This window comes from Rhamphochromis sp. 'chilingali' (genome assembly GCF_963969265.1).
Source record: "Rhamphochromis sp. 'chilingali' genome assembly, chromosome: 13".
Taxonomy (NCBI): domain Eukaryota; kingdom Metazoa; phylum Chordata; class Actinopteri; order Cichliformes; family Cichlidae; genus Rhamphochromis; species Rhamphochromis sp. 'chilingali'.
This window is the reverse complement of record NC_137940.1, coordinates 31,324,178-31,348,540: the sequence shown is the minus strand read 5'-3', so window position 1 is coordinate 31,348,540 and position 24,363 is coordinate 31,324,178. Positions and strand designations below refer to the sequence as shown.

The following is a 24,363-nucleotide window of genomic DNA, read 5'->3' as shown; positions in this document are numbered from 1 at the left end:
TCACATGCTGGCTGTCCTTTCCTCTCACTCGCCACGTATCTCCCTCCCCACATCCAGCTAAACCAATCAGGGATTTGAGGGCCTCGCCTCCAATCAATTACGACCCAAATCAGTGCAGAGGCCTTTGATATAGAATCATTTGTCAAATCAGTGCAGATGGCTGAGGGCAGGTACCCTTGTGCTATAGGCCATATCCATGTGGAAATCTCTGCTCAGGGTGGGCTCTCCTGATGCTCCCCAACCTATTAATGGGAAGTCATTTTGTGCGCCAGGACTGCAGTCCAGCTGCCTGGTCTCCTAGATTGCTAGTGTTTAAGCATCTTAGTCAAACAGAGGATAATAGCAAATGATTTGAACTTTGTAGGCAAACGGAATATGAATCTCATGGATCCTACTTGAAGTTTTCAAATGGACTGTACAACGACTACAAGAGTACCCGTGTATTTTAAAACTCTAAATTATCACATGCAACTAGAGCAGGGCGATATGGCCAAAAATATTTATCACGATATATATTTGAAAATTTGCGATAACGATATAACCGACGATATAATTGATGTGAGACAAAATACAACTCCACAACATTACTAGCGCAAAAAGACAACCTTCCATTTATTTTCACTTAAACAAGAAGCTGGTTTTTATGTACATTAAAGCTTTATAAAAATGTAACAGTGCAAATGCAAATTCCTTGCTGAAAGTTTAACCAAAAGGCATTTCCAGTAGAAATGGGCTGACATATCCTGAGCATAACCATGTATAATATCCACTGAAGTTAAAAAGAGGTGCTTTGCAACATTAAACTGCAGTGTGCAGTACGCATTTTTCGGACCATAAGGTGCACGGGATTATAAGGCACATTAAGCGAAACAAAGCAGTCAGATAAATCAAACTTTATTAAACTCATTCTTCTTGCTTCCTCCACTTCTGTACCATTGATTCATTAATGTTGAATTCTCTGGCAGCTGCTCTATTCCCATGTTGTTGCAGTATATTAATGACTAACCTCGTATTGTGGATGGATTATCTCAGTTGTTCTCCTGACTGAAGTTTGGTCCGTTTACAGCATCCTGCCATGCGATTGCATTTGTTTCTAACCATGAAGAACCTTCACGTTAACTTTTATAAGTGGAAAAGTGTTAGTGTTCGTCCTCCAGCTTCACTGTTTATGTTATGCTAACATAGCTGTGTCGCTAGCGATCACGTAGCACATCATTATATACCAGCTAGCCCAACTTCAGTAACCCTACAAACGTCACTGCTGTTTAGTTTCCTGTCTTCATTTATGTTGGAAGTGATAGCAGAGCTGTACGTTTGATTTTTTTCAGAAATCTCTCAGTCAGAACATGCAATATCATGCTTAGGTAACTAGCGAAACTAGCGAGCTAACTTCCGCTAGCTTCCTGCTAACTTCTAACTCCGTTAAATGTAATAACTTTTGTTTTCATGGATGCCTGGAAGTTAAACTTTATAGTTACACCTGGTAAAGCAGCAATGCTGATCGTTTTATTAAAGATGAAAGAATTTAGACAGTTTTTAACTCTAAGTGATGCTGCAGTGTTGTTTGACCTGAAGTATACGGAGTTTAGGACCCAGATTACTCCCAGATTTAAGAGCATCTTAGTCCGACAAATACGACAATAACAACGGCCGCTTGCATGTTCTGCAAAAAAATGTGCTTTGTTGTGTATCTGACGGACAAACACCAAACCAGTTCCACATCACGGAAGTTGCACCATTTTTACAAACCAATTCTGGTTCATCTGTTTCACTCAACAATCGGCCATGTGCGTATGAAAACAAAGGCACTGCGCATGCGCGTTTTACTCCCATTCTATCGCGATATTTCATTTTCCTATCGTTGCCTAACATTATACCGGTATTACCGTGAACGGTATAATATGGCCCAGCCCTACATGCAACCTGCTGTGACAAAATACTTTAGTACATGAGCTAATCCACTGCAAATGGTGCCCCAGAAATACCAAATAGAAATTCAGATTTTCATCATGCGAGTGCTGTTTACTTGTGCATGTTCACTTTTGAACAGTTGAAGAGAAAACTTCTGAATACAACTAAAACTGAAATACAGCTAAACCTAAGACTTAAATACACTAATTCAGATTGTGGTAATAGTAACTTAAGGTCAAGAGTTCCTGTTCACAACCAAATTTTAACCAAGCAATAGCAATATATAATAGTGAATAATCAGACAATGCTTATCAAGAGAAAAAAATATAACCTAAATATATTTAGAGGACATTGTGAGTGTGCCTGTCTCACCGGTGCTGTTTGATATGTCCTCCTTAGGAAAAGGCAGAATTAAAAACATTATAAATACAATATTTTCAGTGTATTTAAGTTCATTTAAGTGTGATTGGGCTACTTTAATAAGCTTGCCAAAACTCACCTCCTAAAAAAGTCTTCAACCTTTAGCCTTTGTTTCTTTATACTCTTATATAAAGGGACCTTGGGTTTCAGCAAATTCAGCAATAATACATATAACTAAATAATTATTATCTTTTATTGTTTTTGTTTTGAAAACCCAACATATTTTTAGAGCCTCTGTAAAGCTCCCTATAACTTCTTATAGTGATTTATCATAGCCTTCAGAGTTTCAAACCAAGTTGCTTCTTCTTAGAGTATCTCATGTAGAATCTTGTCTCAAGCGATGACATAGTGAGCTCCTTTAAATACCTAGGAGTTTTCATTTTTACGATCTAGCACATTTCTAATAAGATATTGGCAGACGTTAAACACGGCATCACAGGAAGCTATGATGGATGGTCATTGCGAGATTGGATCAGAACTGCCATCTAAACCAATCCTCCAACCTACCACCACCTACTCTTTGTGTCTAATCTAACACTGAGCATGATAGATGGTTCTGGAAGCCCTTTTACAATGTGTAAAAAACAATATACATGTAAGTATATCTACACATTTTTACTTATATCATGTTACAGAATGAAATTCTGTTCTGTTGTAATAAATAAAAACTCAAAAGAATAAAGATAAGATAATACAACCCTAGTCTGGTCATTGTCATCATCATCATCAGTGACATTTTATTCTCTTATATTTTGTGTTCCCACCCATTTTTTCTTTTTTCCTGGGCATGATTAAAAACTCTCTAAAATGCACAGAAATGTTTTTTAAGGTCTTGAGGTTTTGAGCTATTTTACAAGCAGTAGTTTTCTTGGAAACCAGTTGCAGAGTTTGGCGTCATGCAATATTCTTTGCACTGTGAACATCAGTGAAACAACAGTTTCCAAGGATTCCTTGTGCCAAGCCAGGAGCACTCATCTGTTTTTTAAGGCACTTTAAATACTAGATTTTATTTGGCATCATTATTTAAGGATACTTGTAGCTCTTTCTATACTTTCTAATAACTGCTGCAGATGTGTTTGAGGTTTTAAGTCCCTAATATGCAGGACTATGTAGCAACAGTCAAAAATGCGAAGCTCCAGCTGTATTTGCGGTCACATCTTTTCCTTGGTAACCGTGTCTTTACAGTTAACCTTGAATTGGAAATTATATGTCCAATCATTTGTATGGCAGTAGAAATAACGTGATCTCATCCAATTGTAAATTTGCTGTGTAGTCTCTGGTTTTAATTATACACTTTCACTTAAAAACAGTGCAAATACTGTAAGATTATGCAATAACATATATTTTTTTAAATAACTGGGCAATTTCACAGGGTGTAGTTTTTTTGTTTATTGTAACAGCAATACTGAAACAAGACATTGTCACAAATTGTCATTAGGCAAAAGCTGTGTTGTTAGACTTTCGTGTTTAATGACTTAAAAACAGCATTATAGGCTTCATTAGTTAGCACGTCGGTGCAAGCTAGATTATCTAGGAATAGATTTGAAAAGTTAAAGCAAACATAACTTGTGTCCTTAGGTTATCTGACTTGTCAGAAAAGGCATTAAATAATAAATGATTAAAAGAACATAAATAAATGTAAAAAAAATATCCTCAAAATCCAGCATGTTTAATTTATAGCTGAACATTAATCACAAAATGCTCAGCATTCAGCATTCACGGGTGAGGTTTAAGTTATAAAAAAGCTTCTTTTAATGATTTGATTCATGAGAAAAGTATTATTCAATGCCTTCATGTTTCAGCGATGTATCCTTGCTAAGATGTATCCTCCCTAAGATTATAAATCAGTGCAGTGCAGTGGGATGTCATGGATGCCAGCCCTCAGTTTTCTGTGCAAGAATAAGATGAGTTCCCTCTAGTATTTGATGCACATTGAATATGTCTTCAGATCAACACAGCACAACTGTTTCCCTGGCAGACAGAACAAAGATCACAGAAATCTGAAATGCAAAGTAAACGTTAAAAAAAAGAAGCACAAAAGCAAAACAGCCTTACCCTAAAAGTGAGAGTTTTGAGCACTGTGAACACATTTTAACCCAAAACTGCTCCTGCAGCAATCAGCATAATCATCAGCCTGCTGCATTCTCAGATAAGATAGTGGGTGCATTATCTGTCCTCCAGTTTCACAATTTTACTCATCATACAAGCAACACTTTCACTGTAGGTGGCAATCAAGCTGCATTCTTAATTGATGTTAATATGTCGCATGTTTTTGGGATGTCCACACTTATTTATTTTATGAAGTAATTATATTACTTGGAATTTACACACTACTAGTAAACACACACACAAAATGTTCAATTAACAAGTGTTTTGTCAAAAATATCCCATCATACTGTGGGAGATGTATTCCTCTGTCTCTTTGACTTTTGTTTTAATACACTCTAGTTTGTGCACCATTGCCAACCGTGTGCACCACTTTGTTTCCACAAAGTGAAAGCCAGCTTTTGTTTTCTCTACAATTGTAAAGGAGATATATGCGTGTGTATTTATATTATGACACTGATTTCATGATCTCTGAAATGCTTGATATTACTTAAGACAGAAGAGAATAAAAACCAACAAATGAAAGAGGAAACCGCAGTTAGGAAATGATTACAAGCATGTAAGCTCTCTAGGCAAGAACAAGCTGCATTGCTCGGGATATTTTTCTCACCCTCTGCCTTTGCATATTTCACACTGGCATATCTTTCGAGATGTAAGTCATACTGAGAGATTTGACTCTGCATGCTAAAAAGGCATAAATACAGGGGAAAAAACATAACCAGCAGATGACCTTATTACACTCAGTATGTAACATGCAGTAGCAATATTGCCTTTATTTGTCATTATTACCACCCGCAATTACTGTGAGTAGGAGGAATATTAAATTGACAAAGAGGGCCTCTGACTAAATGTTAAGGAGCCCTCCTGTCATGTGAGACACATTCCTACTGTTCTGAGTGGGCTGGTATGGCTGTGATTTACTACTTACGGATATTCAATGGAAGAGCACAGAGCGGGTCTTGCTGTAATAAGGCATTTACCAATGCAGAGTAGCACTGTGCGCTGTGAGAACATATGTTAATGCACTTGGCTGTGGCCAGAGAAACAGCGAGAGGTTTGGAAAAAAAACACATGGGACTGGCCTCCTGGAGCACACATAGCCTTCTACAAAGATATTAATATGAGTCAGTGGTGGAAGAGGAGGAAAAATTACCCTGGCAGTGAGGAGACGTTTGTTTTCATGATGGTGATGGACCCCAATTGAGTAAAGCAGGCTGGAGAAGAGAGGATACTCTGTATTGGATGGCTTTTGAATTGCATCAGTGGCACACCTCTAACTGGCTCCTTTGCCAGAGAAGCTGACAACAATGTATTTGGGGAATATATGCATGAAGGAAATGGGAATATGTTTATGAAAATAGCCTCTAATTTATCGAGACTGTTCTGCTAAGATTTTTGTCTGTTTTCAAGAAGAGATCTTGTAGGCTGTAAGTAGAAGTAGGATTCAAACCTAATTCAAATTTTGTCATTTGAGTGTAATTTGGCCATCCTTTATCACAAACCATGTCAAGCTGCCATGTTAATTTGTCCTAATACAACGCGTGGCAGTACACATGCATCATTTGTGTTGAAGTTCTTTTGGCTTGTTTTTTTTTTATCTAACTTTGAACAACATGTAAAAACATAATGATAAGAAAAAAGGAATTAATACAGTTCACAATAACTGCTGTGAAATAACTGGCGTCTCTCTTTTTCCTGCAACCTACTAGTTTAAGCAGTTTACAATGTTTTAATTTTTTTCTTTGCTAAATCCTATGCAAATTTCCGCTCACAGAGTTTGCATTTTACTTGTCAAGATTTTCTAAAAGTTTCAAATGTTGGTGTATTTCTACTCCAGCCTGGCTCGTTAGCTGCTAACCTTTACTGTTCGGGCCAGCTCTATGGTGATGAGGGGGAGGCAAAAAGACACCATCATAACGTTGCATGATTTGTTTCCTTTTTCACAGGGCAGTGCACATGGCACAAACATTTAGATAACTGTTACACCAAAAACTTAGCCACATACAACCATTGTTTGACTCTTTGTGCACTGTGTCCTAGTTACATGCTCACATCCTACCACACTGGACCTATCTCTGGTTATTCACATGGCTACTTCCCTTAAAGGAAAATATTTTCCAGTACAAAAGTTTCTGTTTAACCCAGACTTTCTGATCAGTTAACCTAAAGCACAGCACTTGTCACCTTCAAATGAGTTTCTGAGGTGCTAACAGTAAGTTGTGAACTTTATATAGAAAACACCATGGAGACATGGTCTGACGCTGCTTTTAATTTAGCCTCTAATGTATTGCGTTATTTTTGTGCCACTATTCTGAGCGCACGTAAAAGAAAATTGAGCGCACGTAAAAAAAAATTGCAGGTGCAAGTGTTGCATTTTGAGGAGAAATTTATTTTGAGCGAAGAAAAGCTGAATTTGAGTGAACAAAATTCATTGCTGCGTGCAAAAAATGTATTTCAGTGTTTGCTATTATCCACACACACACAATAGCAGCCCCTGTTGCTCAGTTTTTGCATTTGCGCTCACTCGCAATGTGTTGCTTGCGCTCTCAACATTTCTGCCTGTGCGCGCTCAACTCTTTCTGTACACCGTTATATTTGTGCCACAAAACCAGCCAATCACAGATTTGGATGCAAAAAAAATCTGATTGGCTGTTCTGGTCTCCATGTATGTATCTGTATATCTATATATATATATATATACACACACACACACACACACACACACATATATCACACGAAAAAGGTCAAGCCGGTCATTAACATTGGGCCATAAATTTTCATCAACATCACAGTGGATGTCTTCGTTGTTCAGGCACCGTGGGAAAAATCTCCTGGCATGACGAATCCAGGCTTGACATTGCTCAGCAGTTATATCACCACAAGCTTCACACATGGCTTGAAGAAGGGAGACATGCTCATGGGGATTGCGATCATACACCTTCCACCTCCATGTAGAGAAGAATTCCTCAGTTGGGTTGAGGCTAGGGGAATATAGTGGAAGATAGAGGGTCATGAAGCGAGAATGTGTTTGAAACCATTCCTGAACCAGCTGTGCATGGTGGAAGCTGACATTGTCCCACACAACAACATAGACGATGTCTTCTCCCTGACAGGCCTGCTCCAGTTCATTTAAAAAAAACTATCAGGTGTTCAGTGTTGTATGACCCTAGAACTGGTCTACAGCCACAACCACACCATCTTCAGATATAGCTGCACCCATTGAGATGTTTCCCCCATGTTTTCCAGGGACTGGGATGGTAGCCCTTTGTCCAATAAGGTTACGTCCTCTGCGTCTAGTTTTTGCCAGATTGAAACCGGCCTCATCAACAAAAATATACTTGTGATGATTCACAGCAGCGTCCAGCTCCATCACCCTCTAAAATGATAATTTAGTTAGTTTTTTTTACAACTAATAGTTGTCAGTACTGTTTCAGTAATTGCATGCCAGTTTAGTGTTGTACCTGAATATATTCTGAACGCAGTTGTTTCACCCGGACATTGTTCCTCTCAAAAGGAACCAAGTAAATTTGTTTCATGGAAACCTGGTGCTTCTTCAAAAGCCGGGCAATCGTTGGAAGGCTAATTGATGGCACATTGGCAAAGGTGTCATTGCTGTTCTCAATAGCCTGTTTGATTTCAGACAGCCGTGTGTCATTCCTTGCCCTGACCATTTCCACCACAGCCAACTCCTGCTGGTCAGTCAAAACACGTGGGCGACCACCACCAGGTTGTCTCCTGTTAATTCTGAGGACAATCATATACTGTCAATATTGAAGTATTACAAATTACATTACTGTAAACTGACAATTACATGTTGTTCATCTATACAATAGAGTACTATATTTTAGAAGTGAAGTTGCTGTAGCAGACATACCGGTTTTCTTGGCGAAAAGTTCTGATGATAGAGCTGACAGTTGACCTTTGTAAATTAGGCTGTACCAACCTGGCAGCCTCAGCCATGGTAAGGCCTCTGTTAACCTCATGGTCAACAATGATGGCCCGGACTTCATTAGAGATGATGATGCGTTGTCTTCTGCCTACATTTCTCTGAAGACCATCTCTCTGTCGAGGAGCACCACCACCTCTTTCTCTTTGTCTGTGCCCACCTCTCTGTCGAGGAGCACCACCACCTCTTCGATGAAGGTTTCCTCTCCCTACGAGTCTATCCTGCTCCATATTTGAACAGTGCGAAGTCTCAAACACAGTTCTACTTATATGGTAACTAATTGTGATCATCAGAGGGAAACAATTAGCAATTAGTATTTCTAGATTGAAAGCTCTTGCAGCAATGTGTAACTTACAAATGACCAGACAACAATCAGTCAAGTTGAAAATCCATGGACATAATGAATGATTCACTGATTAAACATTAAGATCAGTTGAATTAAATGACAGACAAATGTATTAAACTGAATAATAAAAGATGCAAATCAAAAATTTTATAGTGATAACATTATGAAAGGCAGTAACTGTGAACGAAACATTTATTTAGATGGAACACTTATTTTGTGTAGTGAAAAGGATATTTTGTCATTATGTGTATTGTACTAACACAATTGAAAATATGCTGAAATGTTTGAAAAAGGTGCACTTTTGATGATCTGTTGTGATATAAGTCCTAAGAGTTTTGAAAATGTACCAATTGCTTATGAAAACTGCGCCAAACCAATAAAAAAAACAGTAATGGAAAAAAATATACTTACTGTAACAATACTCAGAACTTACCTTTTAAGTTTTACGGTTACTGGACTATTATAACTACAGTCTTTTGGTTATATTAAACCTATATGAGCTGTTTGTTTTTAAAAAAAAGAACAACACTTTTCACCACTGAGTAATGAAAACACACCTGTTACCAATGCGGAAAAAAACTATTCTGGAATATAGAAAGACAATCAGAATCAATTTCTTGGAGATGAACCCACACTGTTGGTTATAAACACAGATATAAGCCAATTTTAGCTGCACAAAAACGTCATCCTCATGCTAAATTTGATCGCTTAAGATATAAATTGATTTGTGTGTAGTGAACAGATTACATATAACTGGAATAGAAAAAAAGACGTATTTCTGAAATGAGACATGTCAACATTTCAGCGAGAGGGCCATTATTCTCACAGAGATTAATAAAGTATTATCACTTCTTGTTGTGGGGTTTTCACTGAAATTTATAACAAGGCCACTGTCATCTAATGTTTCACGAGCTTCTATGTCTGATCCTTACGCCTGTTGTAATATGTGAAGAATGACATTGAATGTCAATTCAATAATATTAATAACATTATAGCTACCATTTGGCAAATGGCAGTGTGTTTAAGACAGAAGCATCTACCACTTTTAGGAGATCAGTACCATAGATTTAGTGACAATGATTAGTCAGTATCATAACTGTGTTTCATGTTCGTCAGAGAATGACAGTGGTTCAGGCTCTTTTCTCCACACTCGAGCTTGTGATTCACTACGTATTTGCACATCACAGTCTTTGGATAATGCTTCCATAAGTGTCAATGAGGAAAACTGTCAAATGTTTCAGTAGGAGAGCGATCAAATTGGTGAACAACTCATATTACAACAGGATCTTGATAAACTAAGGTATGACACATTAGTGGGTCTTTCCATTCTCTTTTTTTCGTGTTTCCTCCTTGGCAGTGCACTTTATTAGATAAACCTCACTGTTAATGCTGCTCAAGCTCTTGTGACTCACTATGGAGGCAGACATGCAGACAGGGCTGAACAGTTCAATTATTAGCCATTGAAACATGTAGCGTCTGCTCTTATGTCACCAACATTTACAGTATATTTAACTTAATTCCTGTCAAATTCTGCATCAGTTTTTAAATTGGTATAAAAACCACTGGACAAAACTCTGAACTGGATATCACTGTAGAACCTTTAGCAGACATGGTGAATAAAACCGAGTTTCTAAAAAGTGGGCAAATTTTGACAATTCTTTAGACCATGACAACCTTAAAATCCTGCCACTGGCGAGTAAAAGAAAATGGCTCTCAATACATATAACATGAGTTTTTTCCGCAACAATATTACAGTTAATAGCACACTAGGGTCGTATGACTAGTGTTGCTAAAACACTTAACTTTTTTTTCCCTGTCTGTCCTTTCATATTGTGTTTTAGCCAGCAGCAAAATCTTCATTTTCTTGTAGCAAATAATATTGTAATAATGCAGAGACTGCGAGGCGGATATAAAGCCCTGGATGTTATTATGTATTAGTAAGATTGTTATCATCCATTGTGACAGCACCAGCTGACATGCTATCACCAAACAGGGGGAAAACTAAGTGTAGACAAGGTGGAAATCAGCAAGGGGCACGAGTATCTTCTCTCACTTACACACTATCTCAGTCAGTGTGGCTGTGTGGAATATATATATATATATATATATATATATATATATATATATATATATATATATATATATATATATATATATAATTCAATCAGGGCAAACAAACTAGGCAGTGCTTGTTCTGTCCCTCTACAAGTCAATCCACAACACTGCCATTAACCAGTGTAAAAATATCTAGGGCCTGACTTCAAGTGTTGGTGGTACTGTAAGAAAGAGCAAGGTATGTCTTCTGTGCTATAACTACTTGATATTGGAAGGAACCAAATTGAAGATTGAGTGAAAACAGAAAAACAGTGTTTGGTTGGTACTTTCATCATATTATTGCTTCCATAAATATATCTAACATTACTGCTTACCATTCTGTCTTATTCTGTTTTTTTAAGAAGGAAGTTTTTTTGCAAGAAAATGTGTCATTGTCTCAAGATGGTTCCAGGAAATTGCTTTACTTTACTCCAGTGGTCTGTACAGTCCCCAGATCACAACCCAATAAAACACTTTTATGGTGAGGTGAAGTGGGATGTTCATAGCATCTGTAACAATGAAAAACTGCAAAAACTTTGCAGTAAAGTCACAATAGATCGAAATCCTAATGTAACATCTTTAGCAACTTATTGAATCATACTTTAAAAAAAGGGGGCATCTCTGGAGGTCAAAAGATGACCCTATTACTTAGGTGTACTTAGAATTGTCAATGGAAGTATTTACAATAGTAGTAAAGGACTCGACTTCAGTTAGAGACCTCAGGCTGAAATATTCGTTCCGTTCCTTGACTTCTTAGCATAGACACCATGACATCCTAAATTTGCATAGCAGTAAAGATCAATGTAGCTCTTGGAGGCTGCGGTGACACTTATTCAAAACAGCTCCTCTTTTTTCCCTAGTGTAGTCTGGAGCAAAAGGAGGTGAGAAGGCATTGAGTGATGTGGGTAAAGAAAGCCAGACACTTCCTCAACTGTAGTCAACCTCAAAGAGCATTTTGTCATGTATCTTCACTTGGTAAAGTACCTGCAACCCTCTTCACATCACTACTGAATCAAGGTGTGCTTCACATGGTTTGATGCTGTTTGATGCCAGTTGAAATATGGAAAAAGTAATGGCAAAGTAAGAATGTTTTATTTCTTTTTCTCTAAAACTGGCATAGCATTTTTTTTTTTGCCTTTTAAGCACATGAATGATTTTTGGTAAGTGGTAATTATTAAGTTAGATGTCACTGCATTATGAAGGATGTCCTTCAAGCTGTACCTGATTTCAAGGGACAGCTTGACAAAGCTCACTTTGAATTTGGTTGAAAGCATGTCTAATTGAATTTTGATACGTAATTAAATCAAGCAATAAATCAGCGCAGATCCCACTGCAACCGACAATTCAACACTCCTGAGCACCACAAGCTAATTATGATGAAGTTATTATCTCAGCCAAAGGGAGTTCTCTGAATGGCTCCTTCTGCATCATGTAGAATCTTTTCAACTAGAATGTACTCAACCTTGAGAAAAGGGCATCTTTCATAATGGCTCCAAAAGATCCTATAAATTTTACTTGCTCTCTTGGTAATGTATCCATGTCGCAAAATTGTCCCACTTAAAGCTTGATGATTTCTTAGAGCAGTCACAGCAGTGGAATGTTTTTGACTCACTTGTGCACATTCACACATTAATACACCAAGTTAGAAATGATCCGATGTACGCGAGCGATTGCGGCTGGTAGTAATTTCTGTCAATAATCCCTTGATGTGTAGGAAGTGGCTATATCGATTTAACATGGATTTAGAGCATCATCCTCATCATCTGTTTCCCGCCCTCATATGGTTAATCAATTATATCCCCTGAGATTTAAGTATGCTTTAGATGCCATGCACCGCGCATGTAATCTCATGACATAAGGTATTAAATGAAGTCTAATTATAACTTTGCAGCTATGTGTCATGCCGCACTCTTTTAATACCTTCCCTAAGAAGACAAATTGGTGTGTGCTGGATTTTGATTTAGTGAAAAATAAAATCTTAGGACCATCACATGATCCTGGTAAATAAAATGGGTTTTAATCACCAATCGGCTTGACTCTACACTACCTTTGACACGAGCCCAAAGACGTGAAAAAAGGACAAAATTCTTCAATTCCCAAGACAACCATACTAGTTCTAGCTCATATGGTTTTCATAAATGAATCCTCTGCCACAATTACTGGAGTAGCCTCCTTCTGCATAATTTGATGAGCAAAGAGAACATTGATGAACTTTTTTAATTATTATGCCGCTTGGGATTCTGACACAAACGCCACAGAAAGGGAGGGGGTCCACCAGCATAGCTGCCAAGGAGCTTTCCCCCCTCCTTTCTCTCTTTTCCTCTTCCCACATCACCTTTTTTTAATTCACCCAATTTGTTGGCCCAAATGAAACAGCAAAAGGTTAGAGTGTGGAGTAATTAACAGCAGCTAGCTTAATGAAATCAGGAGGGGCTGGTACACTGGGAGGATCAATACCTCGCTAAGAGTGAAGCAAGAAGGGGGATTGTCCAGGGGAAACACACACATATACAGACCACTTAATAATAATAAGCTGATTAAAAGGCAACATGGTGTCCACTTGTAAATCAAAACTGGTTCGAACATACGGTGACATTATTGCTGTTTAGTAATTGTGTTAAAGAAATGTTGCTCCTTATGCACACTCAAGAAGTTTACAGGATTTACACCGCTCTCTGTGGTTTGCTGAGAGGGTTTCCCTTTAATGAATGTCAATAAGTACATCAATACACTTTGGACAACTGAACACCAGTGCAGAGGGAAATGGTTATTCTATTTATCTAAGGCTACACTTAAGTATATTGAAGACTTTATTAGCCTCTTTCGATGAGGAGGTGTTTTGTTTTGCAACCGTTTTATTATGCTGTCTAAGGCATGCTGTGTTTGCCAGATATATAAGAGATGTAAACTTGAACTCTGCTCACTTTGTCTTGGCTGAGACATCCATGTCTCTCGAGTCTGCGTGCATTAGCAGATGGCATGCACATCCAAGTTTTCCGTGGTGAATAGTTATGTGTGCATATGTATGCATGTGTCTCATTGTTTTGAGGCTACCTGACAGTTGACAATTTGCTCCTTTTGATAAATTCGGACACATCCATCTCTTCCTCTGGGAAAGCAGCTGATAGCGGGCCATGTGCTTTTCTCCCACCGTCTCCAAAGAGCTCAAGTAATAGACCACGGCACGTTTTTTTCAAATACTCCAATCTTGTCAAAGTGCTGCCTGACCATTGTTTTCACAGACTTCATGCAGTAAGACTAACTGAATTGCAGAAGACCCGAGTTTCACCAAGGAACCCTAAGTTGCAGTCAAAACAAATGCGAAATATACAAGTTAAGAGACCGTGGCCAACTAGAAAGGTTCTCGTCTCTCTGGCTTGCTCTGTGCTTCTCCCTACCTTCAAAGGTATTTACACTATGAAATAAACTGTTATGTGGGAGGCTGTAAAGATGGGAGAAGCAGATCTCATTAGTGTTAAACTATTAGGAGCATGAGGACCCCAGGGATGAGGGGTTTTAAGGCTTTCACTGTAGCTTGAAGTTATCACATCATATGCTCTTTAAAAATGTTTTCACAAACTGCAGTGAGGAAGTTATTTTTTCTTTTACTTTGAAGTTATTGCTAATGGAACTTACTCAGCAAAGCTTATTATTGTGATACTTATATCTTAATTGCTAACATATTAGAGCGGTCATAATTGAGCATGGACCTTTGTGCCATGATGTTAACAGAGATCAAGAAAAAGTCACAAAAATGATGGAATAACAGGAGTCAGTGATTTGATTGCCATTGTGTTAATGGATGCCTGTGGAAATTACTGGATTATAAATGTGTTACATGTTTGTGATATGTGGTAATTTAACTATTTTTGGCTCCCAGCTGTGTTTCTGTGGTTTTAAAGTGCACTTGAATGTGTTTAGAGCTTGATGAAGTTAAAATTGGACCCCATTGTGGCTACTAAATGTCATTAGAGTGTGGTGTAATTTAATATCAATGTTTGTTGTCCTTCTCTGGTGACATATGTTTACAAATAAGTCTCTGTTTGTAATGTCCTTTGGACTACAAATGTATCTGTAAGTAAAATACAAGTCTGGGGTGTTCTGAACACCTAAAAATTTTATTGAAGTTAAAAAAAGATAGATGCACCTTTCAAGAGTTCAAAATTGAAGCCAAGTGTTTTACACCTGCATTCTTTCCTCTGGCCGGTAGTGGACAGCTCAACAAAACAAAAGTTTGATTGATTGTGCAGTCTTTGAAAAAATAAGGTTACTGTTCTCCTGTTAGATGATCTCAGTAACCAGTTCCTAAATGAGTTTGTGATCTATGGTTTATGGTCTTAGGTGTTAATTTTAAATCTTATTTTGGACAACATGATCTTGTAAATCATGTTCCCCTTTAGTGTCAAAAAGACAGCATAGCATTGGAGTACCTTATGATTGTCAATAGCTACCCAGGGGCAACCTCCATAGCTGAAAGACAATGCAATTGGAAAAAAAAAATAGTTCCTGTAGGCACCGCTTGAAGCTCACTCCAAACTGGAGTCAACACCCCCCCCCACCTTTAGCAGCATCGCAAAATTTCTATTTTTCAGACATTCAACTAATAAAGCCCAGTCAGCATGGGAGCAATTGTAGGTATTGACTTATCAGTTCAAACACTTGATTTAATTAGTTTTGTAGATCAATTAGTTGTACTTGGGTTTAGTTTTAATATGCTATCTTATCTCTGCACATAAAACACGATCTCTGTAAGGCCTTTCATGTTATCTCATTAGAAAATGTAAGGCAACCATTCTTTAGACTGATCACTTTGCACCTTTGTCTCATGCAAAGAGTCCAATAAATATGTTAAAATAACAGGAATAATGAGGTGAAACCTGACAGTGAAGAACACGTGCGGTAATCAGAATATGTTTAGAAAAAATGATCATCGTGATCATGAACCACTACGGTTGAACAGGCATACACACGTTGATTTAGTTACTCATACAAACGTGGTAATGGATTTATTCAATGGATAAGTGGGCCCAGTGAGACTCTGCATGGGGTCCAGAATTTGTACTTCGCCACAGGCCAAGTATTATAAGTTGGAACAGGAATAAATTTTGATTACCTTGGACTCATTTTTTATACTCAATATGCAAATGTATATGTACTTAGGGAGACTTCAATACTGGCCCATATATAAGCGTAAGATGAAGGAAAATAGCCTTTTTAATATCCCTAATATACACATAGTGTTCATGTTGCGCTTGTCTTGCATACTGCGTGCACAGTTTCCACTGTAGATGGAATATTAGCTACCCTCCTGTAACCTACGCTCAGCTGGAATGCACTCATTTCTGTGACTTTTGATTTGTTTTTTCTCGGTTTCTCTACCACTGTAGCAGCTTGGCATGCCAGAGCTCAGACCATTGCTTGTGAAGAAGGTTTGTCATAGGACTTCAACCTGCCTTCAGTTCATACTGGAACTCAGTCAGTAACTCAGTCCTCTAGTCGGCTCACTATCAAGTCTCATTACTAGCAAATATTTTGCAAAACATGCCCTCCAAAGCAACAATATGTCCTATATGTCCCTTTTATTCCTATGTACAGTGTACCCACAGTGTCTCAAAATTAGGATACATTTGGATACAGAAACAGAGCACAATAAGGTCTGGTGTTTTTAATCAATTATTTATCCAATATTTTAATGATCAGAGTGCCTGGGGTGATCAAAGGCGAGGTTTGAGCTCCACTGCCTTTGCTCGCTAAGACATCCCTCTGTACTTTGATGTGGTTCACCAACAAATGCACTTATCTTAAGCATAACTCTCTCCCAGGCTTGCATATGAGTGCTTTGAAACTGCTAGTTTGAGAGGCGTAAATCCAGAGAGAGGGTCACTGACCAATCCATACTGAGGAGAGAAAAAAAGAGAAAACTCATACATTTATGGTCTCTGACAGTCAGATGTACAACTACTGCTTTGAATGTCATCTAAATATGAAACAACCACAGGTCACTTTCTCAGGTCCCTTATGTGCATTATCATATATTTAATTGGTTGGCAAGGTCTCTAACTTGAAGTATGTGTCACAAGATGTTGAATAAAACATTACTTGAAGAAGAAACAACTGCCCGGTGGCAGCCCTAAGTAAAATTCTGCTTTAAATGACCAGTCATTAGATGCAAATGAGTAAATCTTCAGACAGACTTGACTGGTGTTGTTTGTCTCAAATGTGCAGACAAAATACATAAATAATAAAATAAACATGTACTTCTCATTTGCGTAAACAGTAAAGGTACATTTAAAGAAAGACACCGATATATGCCTTTATAATATTTTTGTATTCCTTATAATCTGATTATGAGTGCTTAGTAGATATTTAGGGCATAATGTGATGATGAAATGATAAGTGGAGTGTTAATTCTAATTACAAGCTTATGTAATCTACTTTGATATGAGTGACATTGTCTCCATATGTAGAAGAGATTGTTAAGAGTGCATCTACAGTTGCAGTTCTTGAACAGGATACTTTTGAAATTGATGTGCTGCTGATTTCATAGTAATTACAGTGATTCATATGCCAAGCAAGTATCGTGACTGTGTTAGAAAGATCTTAATCATATTTTTGCCTTGCAGAAAATTTAGATATGGAGAAAAAAAACATAGAAATAAAAGAAATGGAAGGTGGCTTTGAAATCTGCCCCATTTGCAATAATACCTAAGACGACACAATGTAAAAATCCTCGCAGCCAGCAGGATTTATGAGCGAAAACAAAACGAAGGGACATTTCCCATCCTTCTTTTCCACTAAGCAATTGGCATTGATAACATACCTCCTAATTCATTTGTTTAAATCTATTGCCACAAGGTGCCAGCAGCAGCATTATAGTGCAATTGTAGTGAAACAGCAATACATCCAGTGACACAGCATAAGTCAAGTGTAAGCACAAAAGTAAGGCCTAGGCAAGGTTTTACATTTAAAATTTTCTCAGTTGAGTCATTTGTTTACTAATGGGTTACACACTACCAGTTGTTAGTACCTGCTCCTTGTAGGCCTTCTTACACTGGTTGTACTGGATGGTCTGTTTTTGATTCGAGTTGTGAAGCTTGTCGTTTCTGTTTTTCTCGAGAAAAGTATTCTTTTGTATTGTGCTCAGAGGTCTGACTTCTTGTAGCCAAACCACTTCAATAGTATTGAAGTGGCTTCTTTTCTAGGTACTAAATTGTCATCAGAGGCCATCATGTTGTGTTACTTTCAGGCATGTTTAGGTTTGTGTCACTGTTGTCCATGCTGGGGAATATATGATCAGTAATATTGCAAATGAACTTTCATAAACAGTTTATGCAACATAAGGTTGTTGCTGCCTACAAAAGATTTTTTAAAAGCCATCATTTTCTGTATGCACATCATACTCTAAAGCCAATATTAACATATGTTAACTCCATATATTTAGACTCCAGCTTTTGAGGGAAACACTGCTAAATGATATGCTTATCAGCTAACTGCTAGCTTTGCTTGTCTGCCTTTTAGTGTTGGCTTTATCAGAGCTTTTGTGCTATAAATGCAACAGTAGGGTGTTCTGGGCACAGTGGATGATGATGAGAGGTGAGATGGAGCCAAACCGTAAATGTATGGGCTGTAAAACTATAACAATGAGTTGAAAGATACTAAAACCCTTTATGGATTCTTATTTTTTTCTTTTTAATTTAACTGGCCACCACAAAGAACCATTTTGTTTTTAGTGAATATCTTGGGGCGTACTCCTCTATCGCTCAGTCAGTAACAGCATCCCTTGGCGAATAATTATGGAGGGATAATCTGTTGACATGAACTTGTTTCCTGTTCATTGTTTTACCGTTCCACCCCAGTAGTCCTCTCAGCTTCTCCCCTGTCTAAGTGGCACTTCACTGCCACATTTCTTCTATTTTCTTTGCAAATAAAGTCACGTATTCAGATTATTATACACAGTACAAAGAAAACAAAATTGGTGATTAAAAATTAAATACTCTTATCTCTCTGTGAGTTATCTAAGTCCCCAGAGAGAGGATGCTATTTTGCAGGCTTGCGGGTGTCTTTTGTTCCCAATTTAGAAGCTTGTCACTGTTTATTGTTAATTTTTGATGCTTCATTTGATATTCTGTTCACTTTCCTCCCTGACATGTGGAGAAAACATCTTTATCAAAGTATCAGATGTAGGGCTTCTGTTGTCAGGATGTCAGGTTTGCCCTATTCTTTACTTTTCTGGGGAGCGGGTGTGTACTCTGCAGCCTGGTTTGCTGGCGAGCCAACTGGGCACGGAAGTGCACTGCACAAAGTTTGTATCCGAGCAAGAAATCAATATGTATCCTTATTCTCAATTCCTACTTCAAAAAACTCTCAAATCTACGTGGTTCTCGATTGTGAACTCTGATTGACTCTAAGAACACCGGAAAGTTCCCCGTGCACTTTCCTTTGCTGAGTTCAAATATCAATTTCAATTGTAAATTCTCTATAGAGTTACAGTCAGACAGCGATGTAAAAATCTGTCATCTTTCCTTGCAGGAGGCCTGTCAATTGGGGAAGATCACCTCTGTGAATGTGAGTGCTAAACATTTTTTTCTGCTCTCTCTTGCATGTTCACATCTATCAGCATGAATGTTGCCTGATAAAGCACTTGTTTGGACTGCTATTATATTTTACAGCAAACAAATTAACACTGTCAGCTAATGTTAATACTTGGGTGAACATTACAGATGTCAAGAACTGTTGTCTTTTTCAACACAATAATTATTTACTCTGTGCAATTAGAGTCAAACACATCTCACTAACGAATGTTTGACGCTCACTGTCAGATGCACATTCCTCCACAATATTATTTTTTAACTGCACAGGTGTGCCATTATATTAACACTGTATGGTTTAAATATGGTTACATGCAATTGAGCGCTAGTTTCAGACTTTAAATGCTTTTTGTCTCGAGTGTAACACATTTTTTGTTTTGCTTAAAAAACATGTCGTTCCTCACTAAAAATAGCAAATAATAAACAGCTCTGCTTATGCCGTTGGTTGAATCTTAAACAAAAAGCACAGATGAAAGTCCATTGCTGGATTTGATTCTAAAAATTCTGGAAATAGCTAACAGAAATGGCAAATCTTCTTATTGTGATGGCCTTTTCCGTTTATTATAATCATATTCTAGTATAAATACGACTAACGCGAGTTAGAGCTATAAAGCCCTCCTGGCCACATGGTAACATGTGACCAAACGACCAATAACTTGTGTCCATAATAAGACATGTGAATGAGATAATTAAATAGTATTCACGAGTTAATAAGACATGGGAATTAGATATTAAATCGTGGCCACAACTTCATTATAAAGTGTCCATGACTTTGAATATGAGATAAACAAGATCAGAAAGCTGCAAGGTGTCTGATCTTTTAATTGTTGCCTGAAGCGCATAGAGCTTTGTTCACGTCTGGGCTCAACCATCAAGTCAGATGCTTGTAATTTTTGCCCTCTCAAGATCTATACGTGTATAAAAATAGCATAAACAACAAAATTACAAACTATTTTTGCTGTTGCTTCAGAGCAGGTTGTTGTTTTTAGGTGCCAGGCTGTGTTTAAACAGAACACAGGTTATCAACACATCCGTCATGTCACGTATTTTGATTTCTTAGCCACTACTCAGTATTCCTCAATTATATAATTCCTTACACAGAAGAAAACAACAGACATGTAACAGGACTGAGAGAGCGAGAGCTGGTTCAGGGCCCCTCCCACTGCTGATAATGCAGGATATTATTATAACTCATCCCAAGGTTAAAATAAAACAAAATTAAATCAAATTTATAGATGCTTCATGTGTGATAATTTCCCTAAAGAGCTCGCTTGATGCTGTCAGTAAACAACAGATTCTGTATCTTGTGGCCAGGCATTAATAACACATGGCAACAATTTAGTTATCATATCTGTATTCCTAACTGCCTCTTAGCCACAAGTTATTGATCTTGTCATCACAAATAACTAACTTGTTGCCATGCAGTAATATTTTGTCCACCAGTGTCCCCATCAGGCTCCATAAATAGCTGAAAGATGTTGTCAAATTTCATGTTGACAACAGTATAATGTCATAAGTATTGAAAAGCATCGTCTTATTACTTTAAAAGTTGTTTGTTGGATACATGACAGAGTGAAATGTTTATTCATTTATCACTAAATCCCATCCAGTATATGTTCATAATGTTTCACTGTAAGGTTTATGCCACAGCTGACCTAAATTTAGACTATTGGTAATAACAATACAATGTAATGGTAAATCTATCATCAAAATATTTTTAAATGCAAAAATATAATAACTGTTGTAATCCATGAATTTTCAAATTTGCTGTTTTATAAAACAGCTGAAAAAAGTAAAGCACATCATTATTATTTTTTGATTAAGGTGCCAAATCACAATTATTTACTTGGCTTCCTGAACAGAAAAATTAGTTTTAGTGGTTGATTGTTATGCTTGATTAATTTCTGACTTCTCACAGCAGTCCTGTGTGCTGGCTCTGTTATGGGTATAAAAGCACAAATTCAGTTTGTCATTTGCCTAATAAATAACAATATAAAACACACATCTGATTTCAGATGTGTGTTTTCATGTTTTATGACAGGTAGTCTAATAGATTTGTATTATGTCTGTAAGCATCCTGAGGGATGAGGAGTGTTTGGGGGAATCACAACAGGACTGTTAAAGTTCTTCCTTACTGTTTGCACAGTAACTTGCAACCCAACTTTTCTGCAGTTTCAGCATAATGTTAAGCGGCAGAAAATGCTTGTGTTAAACTCTCACATTAGTTTTTTGACTACACAGTCAGAATTATTAATAACATCTGTTGCTTATTCATACTGAAGTCATCATGTTGGTGACATTTCACATTTCAGTGTGAGACCACAGTTTGCCAGGACTGGAGATATTATATGTTTTGTCATAACAGTGTCACACAAAGAATATCAGAATTATCAGTGTATAACAGCAGATGACTCAAAGACTGATGACAGTCAAAAAAACCACCCAGTAATCTCTCAGCCCACTTGCTAGAATCACCTCCTTCTTGTGTGTTCCTGCTAACTCATCATCTCACAAGCAGCGGCATATCACCTTACACATAATAGGCAGAACTGGAACAGCATGTACAAAAAATATCAAAGAAAGGACTAAAGAAATACCTAAAACCACATTGGTTTTTATTTATTTATTGCCAATGTTGCACCACCTTCACATCAAGCAACACTGGGACATGCAGGACACTGCTTTTTGGATCTTGCCATTGCTGTATAGCCGCTTTTTTTCACTCTACATAAGACACGTGTGACATGACAAATCGCCATCTCCTCTGAACAGATTTATGCAGGTCTAGGTGTGCCCGCGAGCTGATCCTTATCTGAAATGGCAGAGCCAATCTCCCCTGATTCACTCCTAAGTGGTCTCTGTTTATCACTCAGTAAGGTGGTTGTCAGCCAAGTCCCCCTCTGTGCACCGCTGACTTCTTTGCTATTTTGAGAGAACGGCAGTTGGGGGGGGGGCAGTATATGTAATAATAAAAGCCATAGAGCTGCAGCCTACCAGAGAACAAGGTGGCAACCACTTGGCCTCCCCTCTTCTCTATCTAAATATAGCCGACTTATAATCCAGTAACCCGTGAATTCATCCCTGCCAGGGTGGTTACCAGAGGGCTGGTTTTGGATTTTCGAGCTTGTTATATGGTAGAACTTGGCATGCACGTCTCCTGTTCGTTTATCTCTGTGTACATACTTCTCAAGGCAGTGTTTTATCTGGCTGAACGGGCTTTGTTTGGTCTTGATATCTCTTACAGCAGCTTGTCTTTGGTTTATGGATTTCTGGCAGCTTCTTTAAATAAGTGATTATGCTTAGCAAAACACTCACCTTGACTCCTTGGTGAATGTTTGTTTTTGTTTGTGGTGTTTGTTTTTCGACATTAATGTTTTATTCGCATTAGTCATTACCTCTGGGAGCAAAACTTTTATTTATTTAAGACCTATTAATGGTATTTAATTGTAATTAATATTGTAGCTCCGAGTGACTTTGTAGCGAGGGCACCATGAAATCGAATTAGGCTTTTCTTAACATCTGGCATCAACTTGAAGGAGCCTGAATAAACAACAGTCTAAAAATGAAGACACTCCCTCATGCAAAATGATTATGTCCTAATTGTCACGGGCAGCTGTTTGTTCTAATAGATTCTGGGAGCCATTGTTGAAGCAAGTTTTCAGTAATTAGAATCATGTGGAGAGAAAGCGTGCTTTTTTGTAAAGCTGCCAACCTTCCGTAAGTGGGCTTTTTCTTTTGCTGGAACCTGGACATTGCATTTGCGTGCATCCTCCAGTAATTTGAGAAACAGCTGCCAACGCTGTTTGAGAACAAGTAGATATTTAGACCACTTGAAAGCGTGGGCAAACATGGCACACATAACTATATAATTTTGCCAGCAAGGTATTTCTTCTTCCACTCTGTCTTAGAAAATGAATAAAACCATGAGAAAAAAAAGGCTCTGTGCTGTAGAATATATACCACCAGAGAATCTCCCGCCATGTGCAATAAAAAGAAGATTGATTTTAGTACTACGTCTTGTGTTTTTATGTATTTGAGAAATTAATGCAGCGCATGTGAACAAATACATTATTCCCCCAACAAAATGCTTTTGTTTCAGAGTTTTTATGTCAGACAATAGTTGACGGCTATGTGTGTTTGGCTGTTTGTTTCTTTGACTGCATGCCCCCTTTTTCTGTCTTTTTCTTCTTATTTCTCGTCTGTCTTTTTAAGGGCATACGCACACTCAAACTCTCACACACACTCGCACAAACGGAGAGCAGGATTTGAGGCCTCGGGTTCCAGATGAATCAAGAAAGAGAAAAAAAAGAGTATTTAACAAACTGCTTGAACATCACAGTATTGAAACCACTCAGTTTGTGCTTTCAGGGTGCTAATTGTGAGGATTTAGGTTAGGCAGCCCACTCTAATAATTTTTAAATGAAGCTTTTTGGTGCACTTTGTTTTTGGCAGCTTGTCCTTCTTTAGAGCCAGACTTTAGTTCGCTCTCCATCTCTCCTCTGTTTCCTTTGCCTTATTTAGACTTATCAAACAACAACAACTGCTTTATCTATACACTGTGGTGACTATGGAAAAATATGTGTGCGCAGCTTCTCCTGAGCTTAAAGGCGCAAGTGTTAATGATGTTTTTAATTCAGGACATGCATATTGCTTTTGTTGCTATAGCAATGGAAAATCAAGATAGTCATTTGTGCCAGTTGTATTTGCTCTCGGAAAAAAAAAATCTTATCAGTTTGAATAATGGGATGAATAAAATTCGCCGCAATAACCGAAGCTGAGGGCGTAATTATATTTTATACGTTTTATGCCTCTATACAGCGTGATGCAGTATGATGTTACTGAGGGAATCATGTGTAGACATAAATTCAAGCTGCAGTCTATATTACAGAGACTGCACTGTGTTTCACCATGGCTGCATCAAACTCAGATATCCTCATTTCTGATTTTGTCTT

The 24,363-nt window shown here is 37.8% G+C and overlaps 1 protein-coding gene across 1 annotated transcript in view; it reads left to right on the top strand.

Annotated features, from left to right (window-relative positions):
• pcdh11 (protocadherin 11) overlaps nt 1-24,363 on the top strand; it is a 139,132-nt gene that overhangs the window by 63,868 nt on the left and 50,901 nt on the right. Inside the window, exon 5 of the mRNA XM_080900967.1 lies at nt 19,353-19,388. Within this exon, the coding sequence (XP_080757093.1) occupies nt 19,353-19,388 (36 nt within the window). The remainder of the gene's footprint in view (nt 1-19,352; nt 19,389-24,363) is intronic.